Below are 12,277 nucleotides of genomic sequence, written 5' to 3'. Positions count from 1 at the left end.
ATAATGGGTTAATAAAGTGTTTGTGATTGGTGTATAAAGGATGTACAAGGCAGCACTACCACGGGTATAAGGGTTTTATATGACATTTATGGAGAATGAACACAGCCCTGTGTAGTCACTTCTGCTGTGGAGACTGGGGCCATCCTTAAAAATATTCTTGTTTGCAGTAACAGCCCATAAAAAATGGGTCGGTAGGTAGGTTAATATTTTTTTTCAAGATTCAAAGTAAAAAAAAAAGTACAATTTTGGTCATGGTGATTACGTAGGTATGAATTTACACAAATGTGCATATCGTGACGTAACTGACTGGGTCTTCAACCCGTGCCTTCAGGAGCACCATTGCAAACCTCATTCTTTGACCTGAGTCCTGGTCATGGCAGACTTTGGGGTCATAGGGCTCATCTACATGTACCCAGAAAGAAGGCTACAATAGCTTTTGGTCACGTTATATTGAAATTTGACTATACAATACTCAATGTTATACAGTGTATTATACAGTCTCTGCTCTGTTTCTATGGAAGTTCCAAAAAACAACGTCGTTCTATTAAGTGTCGTTAAATAAATAAATAGCCTTCAACAGGTTGAGGCGGAGCTTTACTACCAACGCTATCGATTAGTTTCAGTTTTCCTCTGCAGAGCGCCGCATTGAATGAACGCATCATACCACCACTTTATTGTATGGCTCCATGCTTAATGACAAACGCTTGTTTTCTTTTTTTGTCGGTCCGCTTATCTTGATCAACTGCGCAGCAAATTATCAGGACGGCTAATCGGCCTAATTTCACTCCACGACTAATTGGACGGTCTCCATGTTGTGGACCCATATTTTGAGAAATGCTGAATAGACCACAAACCAATTTCAATACTGACACGGTCACTGTTAGGGGGGAGAAGGATGAAAAAAGATCTGGGCACAGTTCTTCCAGAACCGCGCTGGCAAAAGCGCATCAGTTTGTGTGAATGAAACAAATCAGATAGGCCATATGTGACATGCGAAACCAATAGTGTAGAGATGACCTTACAGGGTTTTATTCAAGTGATACTACGTTTTCATGTAGGCAATTTATATTCACAATACTTAGGCCTACTAAAATAAATATTATTTTATTGCATTTGTATTGGTTGCTTTAGAGTAAAAAAAAACAATCGGTCGGTATTAGCGCCAAGTTTACAACCGGCAAGTCGGTTGGACTAAAGGGGGAAAAAAATATAAATATTTGGTCGGTTCTAAATTGACTGGGCGCTGGTTGGGTTACGGCAAACTTAAAATATTTTAAGGATGGCCTGGTGTGTGTCTGTGTGTGTGTCTCTGTGTGTGTGTGTGTGTGTGTGTGTGTGTGTGTGTGTGTGTGAGAGTGTGTGTGTGTGTGTGTGTGTGTGTGTGTGTGTGTAAGGGATAGAAATTAAATATTTTGAAAATGAAAATGTGATATCATGATTATAGTAGGCTACCCAAAATGATCACGGTAATCTGCATTATTGCGATACGACTAAAATGTGCTGAGTTTTGCCCTAAACCTACCAGCTGTCCTCCAAGCACAGTAGCAACACATCTTAAGGTCAACAGTGGCTAATTTCCATCCCTGGTGTGTGTGTGTGTGTGTGTGTGTGTGTAAAATCTTCGAAAAAACACCCTTGCTAACCTAAAACATGACACTACAAGCACAGCTCCTCCAGATCGGACTCCAGGTGTACTCCTGTGCAAAGGCAAAAGGCAGTAACTTCATCTTTGGTCGAAAATTAGTTATTGTCATTTTTGGGATATTCAAGATCTCCTTTATCATGTGGAGAAATATCTTGAGTCAATTTGGTTGTTTTTTCAAAAAAATATTATTTATTTAACAGTAACTCACAAATGCCTAAAAGAAACAAAGGCAGAACGCATTAACTCCCGAGTTACGTTTTTTTCCTTTTGTTTTAGGGCGCTGAAGTTGAGTTAAGGTCAGTTAAGGTTGTCTGCCTTTGCTCAGTTAAGCGCTGACGCGCTTACAGTAGTTAACATACTCTGCTTGTTAGTTAAGGTACTCAAAGTGAAGTCCCTTGGCCCGGCTCTTAATTTGTTGGCAGATACAAAAGCAGAGTGCATTAACTTCCCAATAAGGGTCAAAGGTCAAGTTTGAGCCCAAGATTTTTTAATGTACAGACTTATCTTCATTAAAACAGGTAATAGCCAGATTTCCAGTGCCCTATCTATAATACATTAATTGGCTGGACAACAAAAAAACTTCAAAGTATTTTTTTCACACTCTAGCAAGTTCAGCTGTTTCACACTCTAGCAAGTTAAGGTCACTCTTTTGCCTTTGCAGTACAGATGCTATGGTTTCATCCCAGGTCAAGTGTAGGAGTAGAAACCCCACACAACCCCAAGGCCTTTATAGGACAGAGGCTCAGTTGTGTGTGTGTGTCTCAGCTGAGTCCCCGCATGAATATAAACACCCTGGAGCCTAAACACACACACACACACACACACACACACACACAGATGCAAACACATGAGCTCATCATACGCATAGACTGCAGGTGCTGACAGAGGGGATGTTTGGCCAACACAGACATGGAGACAGACTGACCGACACACAGAGAGATACAGAGACCGATAGACTGAGAGAGAGAGAGAGAGAGAGAAAGAAAGAAAGAAAGAAAGAAAGAAAGAAAGAAAGAGAGAAAGATAAATGGAGATGAAATATGACACAGATAGAGAGAAAGAGAGAGCGCGAGAGACAGAGAAATAGAGATAGAGAGAGAGAAAGAGAGAGGGAGAAATAGAGATAGAGAGAGAGCGCGAGAGAGGGAGAAATAGCGATAGAGAGAGAGAAAGAGAGAGGGAGAAAGAGAGATAAACTGAAAAGTGAAAAGGAGTGAAAGCGAGATCCGTTGTTCCACTCACTCTGCTCCGACATCGAGCCACTACGGCCAGCCAGAGAGGACAATATGCACAAACAAAAGACATGCATTTCCAGCAGCTGAACAAACAGACCCATCTCTCCCTTTTTCATATGATGGTAGACCTCACAAGTTATTCAGCACACTCTCCTCCGCCCCACAACACACACACACACACACACACACACACACACACACACACAGACGCACACACACACATACAGGTCTGATAGCTGAGTAGGTCTCAGCAGTTGTCCCATGTAGGCCAAACTGAGAGTGTGTAAAATAGGGCAGGATCACGGATGCCCAGACACAGTGATGGGGATCAGATGAGACTTTCTCTTCTCTCCTCTTCTCCTCCCCTCTCCTCCTCCTCCTCTTCTCCTCTCCTCTTCTCTTCTCTTCTTCTCCTCCTCCTCCTCCTCTCCTCTCCTCCTCCTCTTCTCCTCTCCTCTTCTCCTCTCCTCTCCTCCTCTCCTCCTCTCCTCTCCTCTTCTCCTCTCCGCCTCTCTGTTACACCATCACGTCTGAGGCATCTGCTCTTAACACGGCTGAGTGTGTGTGTGTGTGTGTGTGTGTGTGTGTGTGTGTGTGTGTGTGTGTGTGTGTGTGTGTGCGTGTGCATGTGCGTGTCTGTGTCTGTCTGTCTGTCTGTATGTGGGTGTTTCCTCACCGCTGTGACCCAGTCCTAGGTGATGGTGCTGTGTGAAGCTTGTGCGGTGTGTGTGTGTGTGTGTGTGTGTGTGTGTGTGTGTGTGTGTGTGTGTGCAGAGGAGAGATGACACAAAAGGAGCATTTCTCTTTTCTGTGTTTTTCTTTGTGGTGGAGGAATGAGCAAGATGGAGTTTACGCCTCCGTCACAACACGCTGCATTAATCTCCACTCACAAACCACAGGAGCTCTTGAGTGATGGCAGAGTGCCCCAGACACACTCCCCCTATGCCCATCACACACACACTCTCATCTCACTACCCCCATTACACACACACACACACACACACACACACACACACACACACACACACACACACACACACACTACCCCCATCACACACACACCCCACTGCTGTCTCTCACACACACTCTAACCTACAGTCACCCCCTTTGATATGTATACAGATGCCACGCCCTGCTCCCATACACACACACACACACACACACACACACTCTAACGGGTCCTTGTGGAGAGGTAGCGCAGGCTTCTCCCATCAGGGCTGATGCACTGTGTGCTACTGCGCTGCTGAAATATTTAACAGGCTTCCCTCACAGAGACTCCACGACACTGCACACACACACACACACACCAGAGACTCCACAACCCTGCACACACACACACCAGAGACTCCACGACACTGTACACACACACACACACACACACAAGAGACTCCACAACCCTGCACACACACACAGCAGAGACTCCACAACCCTGCACACACACAGACACACACACACACACACCAGAGACTCTATGACCCTGCACACAAACACACACCAGAGACTCCACAACCCTGCACACACACACACCAGAGACTCTACGACCCTGCACACACACATACACACACACACACCAGAGACTCTACGATCCCGCACACACACAGCCTCACAGAGACCCCAAGATCCCGCACACACAGACCAGAGACTCCACGATCCTGCACACACGCACCAGAGACTCCAAGACCCCGCACACACACACACACATACCAGAGACTCCACGATCCCGCACACACACACCAGAGACTCCACGATCCTGCACACACACACACCAGAGACTCCACGATCCTGCACACACACACACACACCAGAGACTCCAAGACACCGCGCACACACACACACAGCAGAGACTCCAAGACCCTGCACACACTAGAGCAGAGCAGGGAACCTCACACATGGAGGGATGGAGAAAGAGAGAGAAGGAGGGAGGGTGAGAGAGAGAGAGAGAGAGAGAGAGAGAGGCAGAGATTAATGACCTAATATGATTCTATATCTGTGCTTTGGCAAAATTGTATCTAAATTGTATCTAGTCATGCTAATAAAGCATGAGAGACAGTTGGAATGAGAGACAGAGTAAAGAGAGAAGGGTATGAGAGAGAGAGAGAGAGAGAGAGAGAGAAATCTGTGCATGCAATGAGGGTCACAGTTCAACTGCTCCTATCATCTGACATACTGGTCATGATGGACATGTGTGGTCTGGGTGTCATGTCTGGAGTGTGTGTGTGTGTGTGTGTGTGTGTGTGTGTGTGTGTGTGTGTGTGTATGTGTGTGTGTGTGTGTGTGTGTGAGAGAGAAAAAGAGAGAGAGAGGGAGAGTTGCAGTGGACGACATAGCGCACCCATGAATGCCCTGCTAAATGTCAGCCTGAATTAGACACATTGACACACTAAATATAAGCAGCCCTGCCTATTAGACAGACCGTAGCAGCAGAATCACATGCACTTTATAATTAAAATCAGACACCTGCTAAGACCCTGCATGGACCGGCCGGTCCAACCACCCCTGGTCTGGCCCGGCCCGGTCTGCTCCGCCATGGCAGGGCAGCACGCAGACCAGTCCCGGCGTCATGGGGGGGCTTTGGGGGGCCAGGCCCGTCCTGGAAGCCATCTGTGCCCGCCCTGGACGAGCTTGGCTGCACCAACCAACCCCAATCCCATAGATTGATTTTGAACACACATTGAATTATTAAATGTAGGCCTATATTATACGTTTGTCAATCTAGCAAGTAGCAAATAAAACTTGTCAAATCTGTATTATTCTGTAGCTAATCAATCAGGAACATTAGGTAAGCCCATCACCTAAATGGAGAGGAGGTTACGTGGCGCAGTCTACTTCACTTCTGCACTAACCCCTGTCATCCAATGACAAATATGGCTTATCGGCTCGCAGGTAGGCTATATCTCATATCGTAGTTAGTAGAAGTAGGCCTAGTAGTTTCTGGGTTTGTTTGATAGCGTAAACCTTTACTGTTTTTTCTTCTGACCTAGTCGGAGAACAGGGAGCTTGTTACCACTCCAGGGCCGAAGTTATCCGTATAACTTCGGGGCTAACTCTAACACTCTATCTGAAAGGGGTTAGCAAATTAACGAGGATTTTGGTTTTATCTGCGGATTTATTTTTGCATTATTTTGAATATGGCTACAGTAGCTCCAGTCTCAACAGCATGTCTACTTTCCACACGCATCTCAGTTCTAACACACATATCCCCTCTCGCTTTCTCTCTTTCCATCCCTGCACACGGGGCTCTCTTAAATGAGCTGCACCATTTTACAACAATTGCATCTATATTTTCATATTAGAATGTTTTGTCAAGTGTAAGCTTAAACTACCGTGATCAATTTAAGTTCCCGTGCCCCCCCTGGAAAGGTGTAATGCCCGTCCGTGAATTTGTGTCTGCCGCCGGGTCTGACGCAGACCTGCGTTGAACGGAGGTCCCCCTCAATAACACGGACATTAACCGCACATTCCCGCAGCATGCAGCCCGTGTAGGTGGATGCCGGTGGTCAATTATGCAGACTATTTCCATATCTTGCACCCGGCGACTATGAGTGCGGCTCTGATAAGTGTCTGTCTGACGGCCACCGTTGTTTTTACAGCAATTCGGTGATTAATTATGAGGCTTATGTGTGCTGTGTTTCGTAGGGTAACCGTTGCTTTCTGAGGGCTCATTCTACGGTTTCTTTCGATGGTGTGAGGAAAAAGGAATGGAATGACAGATCCTCAGGTTGCCCTTCCAGCACACGAGCAGAACAAAGAAGAGAGAGGAGAATTGCATCACAACAGAGAGCAGGCAGGGAAGGGTCGGCTCGGCTCGGCTCAGCTGGTAGAAAGGTAGCTAGTTCGTGGAAAAGGGGGGCTTGTTTGGAGACGCAGTCACTGACGCTACAATGTCAACAGCGTCCGGGGAGGTTTTAAAAACTCGATGCACTGAACTTGAGCTTCAAATAAGAAGTCGTGGTGGTTGTGACATGCAGGGCGAAATTGTGCAATGTCGCTCATGCATTGTAGGCTACGGCCGCGTCAGATACCCCATGTCCAACTCCACAAAAAAAAAGAAAAACTACCTTGCATTAACCATGCACAAACGAGATGTTTATAAATAATGGTGTATGACTAAATTTGTGTATTTAAACAATTTATATCGAAACGTGACAATTTCCGAATAACAGACTTCTCACTACAACTCGATCACTCAATAACTACCTTTACTTCCTACTTTTACTAATCCAGCCGGCTAACACCCTTTTTCCTCCACAACCAAACACACATATTACAGATCTATACCAATGCCCCAGGCAGTGCGCAGCACTGAGGACTGGCGGCTTTGCAGCTGACATTAAAACCCTTTTGCACTTAAAATAGCCAAGAAAACCATGCCGATCGCCTATTACAGAGCATGAATACTTACATTTGACCACCCGGTCCGTCGTAGATAACTTCGGATCATCATTCGGCTTGTTTTCAGACATTTCCACTGAATTATAAAATATGCACTAATAGTTAAACTGGTGCCTGAAAAGGATCCGGCGAAACGTTAAGTCCTTGCTCAAACACTCTGCTCCCTTCTTCCCAAACGGCAGACCGCGGTGATATCACTTGCTGCTATCGCTCGCCAAAAATACTCGCAACAGGGTAACAAATTTCAGCGCTGGTCCTGTTGGCTCTGTGTGATTTACAGCAGACGTGAAACAAGTTTCTCCGCGACTGGCGGCTCAACCTAACGTCGCCGCCGCGCACGGTTACGCCCCCCTGTCACAGCTGCGCACGGCACTGGAGGAAACCTTGTGCGCTTCAGAAGTACTGGCGCTGTAGGCGATTGGAGCGCGGAGTCAGCCCCTCCCGCTAGCTGAGTGTCAATTGGACAGATAGTCGCTGCTCTTTGCTACTGCTGAGTTGCAATTGGAGGGCTGTGTGTGTGTGTGTGTGTGTGTGTGTATTTCGTTCATACTACTGACTGCTCGCTGTGTGACAGCTTTGTGTGGTGACTCCAAACTCTGTAATCAGAAGCCCTACGATTTTGTTTACCAAAAAGTCGTGTGAAAGTGAGGCACGAGAAGGCTCCTCTTGGTGGATAGACATGCAGGCCTGTGGAAGAGGCTGTCGTAGTGGCGAAGGATGGTTAGAGCGCCTTTCACCAGGGACGCAACTAAATAGGATTATCACGGCAGCCAGCACGGACAAATTAACTCGATTCGCTCATTATTTCAATCCCCCCTGAATAACAATGGAGCCTCACAGTCCAGCCGTTGTCCTGTCCCTGTCTCAATGTTTCCAGTCTAATAGACTACATAATGATACATAAACCAGGCTATTGTGACCGTGCACTAATCCTAAACTGAGAATAGCACACAAGACAATTAAATTATGTCTCAATGTCAAAGCATTATGCCACAATTGCCCGCCATAATATGTGTGTAAGAAATGTATAATAAACAAATTAATTGAGGTCCATAATGAAGTCGACAAAATGAGGAGCTACAATAGGCTGCCAATCTGCAACATTAATTAATTTTCAAGCATGCATTCACGATTAACTTGGTATTTTGTGCTGCTACTGATTCTATGGTTGTACTGTGAGTTTGGCTACTTTATATTCCTAGATGTTGGTGAAGTTTGTTGGCATAGGCAGAGAAGAGCTGTGAAGTCACTAGAACGATCTAGTGAAATAATGAGGGGTCACATGCAGTGTACATAGCACAAAACCCATTTCTGACAGGAGGATAAAGTGGCAGAGGAGCTCTTGTCATGCTTGTCAAAAAGCATTTGTTGTGGTAGTGGCGAAAACCTGAGTAGGGACACTCTTGTCAAAACATAGTGCCTCAAGCATGCACAGTGTAACTTTACCCACATTCAAATTTCATCTTTTACTGCTGCAGGAATTCTGCTCACCTTTTGACACCCATAGCATCATGAAACTCCTTTAGCATCATGAAACACCTTTAGCATCATGAGACATTACTAGGTCTTTCAGACATACGTGTAACACCAGAGGTTCTGCGGTTGCTAAACGGTCTCTGTATCTGAACAACATAAACATTCACATGGAAGTCCGAATTTAGCCGGTTGTTCTACTACTCCCCCCCTAGTATTTCCTCCGGACATTATGTAAATGTTCTGTGTCTGAACAAAGCGTAGAACATGCGGTTAAAATTCACACCTAGTGAGAGGGCGCACGGTGACGCTTTCTTTCTGTAAGGCCCATGTGGTGGGGCACTTAAATCTGACATAAATGCCAGTGTCATGATAGAGTGGCATGGTGCTGTCCAGAAAATCTCCGACCTGGAAAGATGCAGACATCACAAGCTACTGTCCATGAGGGCAGACAGCATTGTGATAGAACACATGAAGGGAACGGCAAGAGACACCTTGATGTAGCCTACAACTGCATCGCAAGGCCAAAGGAATTCAAAAGACCAAATCATCATAAGCAGAAGGCGCTGAAAAGGCAGTAGCCTACAACGACGTTGTTGACGACAATAACAGTTTATTTAATAAATTGTTAGCCAACATGGTCGATTTTCTGTTCATAGCCTTCTCATGACTGCTGAGCCCGATATTTGTTGAGCATAAATATGCCTAGAGAAAATGAAAACGAAAAAAAGCCAACTTTGTTCCAAGCTCCTTACGTAAATGCAGTAGACACATGGGGAGAGGATGCGTTTGGAAAAATAAACTGTTGAAGGGTAAAGTGTGGAAGTACAGTCTTGAGCTAGTTGGTCACACTCAGGAGAACGCAGAGGAGTAAGTTTGATGATGGGATTTTTATTTTTCCCAAATAAGGCCAATATTTGGCAATTAGGATAACAAAAATAAACAAAAGAAAAAAATAGAAAAAAAATACTTTCAATAAATGAAATTGACATGATAGTCAAACAAGTCACCATAGCACAGAGAGCAAATAGGACTCATGTCCTGTCACTTACTGCTCTCCCTATAAACTGACTGACACAGTATAAATAGGCCTGAGAATCACCACTAAGATTGGCACATACCAACTCTAAACCAAAAGACAGGGGTGTTCCAGGTAATCCATCATGAAAAAGCTAATACAGCCATCACCAATCAATCTATTACACTAGAAATACATATAAAATATCATTAGTCACCATGCTCCATTTGACATAGTCAAAACGTATATGAAACAGCTAAAAATATAAATTCACTAAACTATGAATCACTTCCGTTGACCCGAGGTTTCAACGATATTTAAACTGACATTCAAGGCACACATTCTTTTTATACAAACAAGACGAGACAAGACGAAACACCGGTAAGACAAACATAACGCTGTGATAACACATGTATCTATTGAGCTAAAAATAAACGGAACAGTTAAGACAAAGACATTTGTGTTGTGTGGTTATTTCAACAGAATATGTGACGTGAATAGTAAATGATTGTAAATAGTAAGCGATGTAATGATAGTGTTTGGTAGCATGCAATAAATCACCGTAGTGTTTGATGGTATGTCGACTAGTTAAACAGCTATGGGATTACGGCAGAGGTGTATGATGAATGACAATGTTAACAAAGGATTTTACAACAGTATGGAGGTGAACTGAACACATAGACACGTCAGACAAACACACACAGGTAACAATGACACTCAGTCCGTTTGTATACTAAAGGTAGTACCTCGCTACCGTGACGATGGGTATGCACCCCTCACATAAACCATGAAAAAACGAACCACTTCACTGTTATGTTAGTACTTTGTTTGTTGTTTAAAAACATTGTATATGATGGCCTTGAAGTCTTGAGTTAGCCTACTGAATTGGCTGGTACCATAAAGTTTGTGCATGTTCTCTCCAACGCAAACCAGATTTTGGGTTCCATAGCCAAGTAATTGAAAACATTGAAAACAGATAAATGTATTGTAGTGAACTGAGCCTAGCTGGTTCATGACTGAACTCCCATGGTGCTGTGCAGTGTTTGTGTGTGTGTGTAATGTTGATGTTGGTTTTAGTATGAATAATTGCGTTTACCTTGTCATGTATGTGTTAGCTGGTATAGTCTTTCTTTATGTTGTACCTCATGTGTTTACCCCGTGTATTGTATGTGACTACCCTATTTGTGTATCGTGCTTGTTTAAATGACCTCCTTTGTGTTGCCTGTGTAATGACGTTCATGTGTTTTGGTGTGTAACCAATAAAACCATTCTGAGACAACTTTGCAGTTTGTTACGTTGGTGTCAGAAGTGGGATGACGACCCCTACTGGACAGGAGGAGAAAGCTGCAACTGATGCCCTGGCGATGATGAGTTTCCTGCCAAGACGGCTCTTCGACAGCGCGCTCGCCCATGGCCCCCTGCTGGGCCCAGCAGACGGAGCCAGCCTGCAGCTTGACCGTGACGAAGAGACCCACCCCCGGCCACAGGAGGTTGAGCAAACACCACTTTCCGCTCAGAGAGCGCGGCCCTCTGTAGAGACAAGGCAAGCCGTAAATTAACTCTGCACTCGTAGCTGTGAGGGGCTGAGTGAAGCACAGGGTAGCCAGGTGCAGAGGCTACTAGCAGCGTACACCGACATCTTCGCCGCAAGAGATGAGGACTGCACCCGAACGAGCCTGGTCCAACACGATATTGACACTGGAAATGCCCTGCCCATTCGACTTCACCCTCATCGCTTACCGTTCGCCAAACGACAAACAGCTGAAGAAAAGATCAAGGAAATGGCCGCGGCAGGAGTGATAGAGCCAAGCAGTAGTCCCTTAGCTGCGCCAGCTGTACTGGCCCGAAGAAGGACGGCTCGTGGGCGGTTCTGTGTTGACTACAGGCTTCAACCAGGTAACCCGAAAGACTCCTACCCGCTCCCCCGCATTGACGATGCACTGGACAGCATTGCTGGCTCCTGCTGTTTTAGCTCGCTGGACTTACGCAGTGGCTACTGGCAGATTGAGCTAGCCCCGGAAGCTTGGCCGAAGACAGGAGCTGTCCTGGCGGGCATTCCACCTAACATGCTGCGCGGGTTTACCTGGGCTTACATCCTGTGTCATGCAACAGACTTCACCGTGCCATAGGACATCTGGAGAAGGTGTTCGACGCCATACGGGTGCTGGGCTCAAACTGCACCCAAAAAGTGCCACCTGTTCCAGAGGCAAACCGGTTCCTGGGCCATGTCGGGGGCCGCTGAGTGGCCACCCCACCCAGCTAAGGTGGAGACGGTGAGACGCTGGACCTGTTCCGCTATGGTGCTGAGCTGCGAGCTTCATGGGCCTGGCGCCATATTACCGCATTTCATCCGGGACTTTGCTACAGTCACCAGCCCGCTGCATCGATTGACGACAAAGGCCAGCTCTTCGAAAGTGGACGCGAGTGTGACGCGGCATTCGCTGCCGCGAGGGCGCTTATGTGAGGCCCCAGTGCTCGCTTTCCCTGACCCTCAACGGCTGTTCATCCTGGACA

At 45.9% G+C, this 12,277-nt stretch overlaps 1 protein-coding gene across 7 annotated transcripts in view; it reads right to left on the bottom strand.

Annotated features, from left to right (window-relative positions):
• The window catches only part of LOC125289293 (serine/threonine-protein phosphatase 2B catalytic subunit alpha isoform), a 145,527-nt gene extending 137,944 nt beyond the window's left edge, over window positions 1-7,583 (bottom strand). For 3 of the 7 annotated variants that reach the window (XM_048236042.1, XM_048236045.1, XM_048236043.1), the window contains exon 1: window positions 7,283-7,583. In XM_048236042.1, coding sequence (XP_048091999.1) covers window positions 7,283-7,343 — 61 coding nt within the window. In that variant the 5' untranslated portion in view covers window positions 7,344-7,583. The remainder of the gene's footprint in view (window positions 1-7,282) is intronic. The other 4 variants (XM_048236044.1, XM_048236046.1, XM_048236047.1 and 1 more) reach the window with 3 other exon arrangements.
• Between the last annotated feature and the right edge of the window lie 4,694 nt (window positions 7,584-12,277).

The sequence above is a fragment of the Alosa alosa genome, chromosome 24 (genome assembly GCF_017589495.1).
Source record: "Alosa alosa isolate M-15738 ecotype Scorff River chromosome 24, AALO_Geno_1.1, whole genome shotgun sequence".
NCBI lineage: Eukaryota > Metazoa > Chordata > Actinopteri > Clupeiformes > Clupeidae > Alosa > Alosa alosa.
Note: the sequence above shows the minus strand (reverse complement) of the source record. Positions and strands in the feature narration are given on the sequence as shown.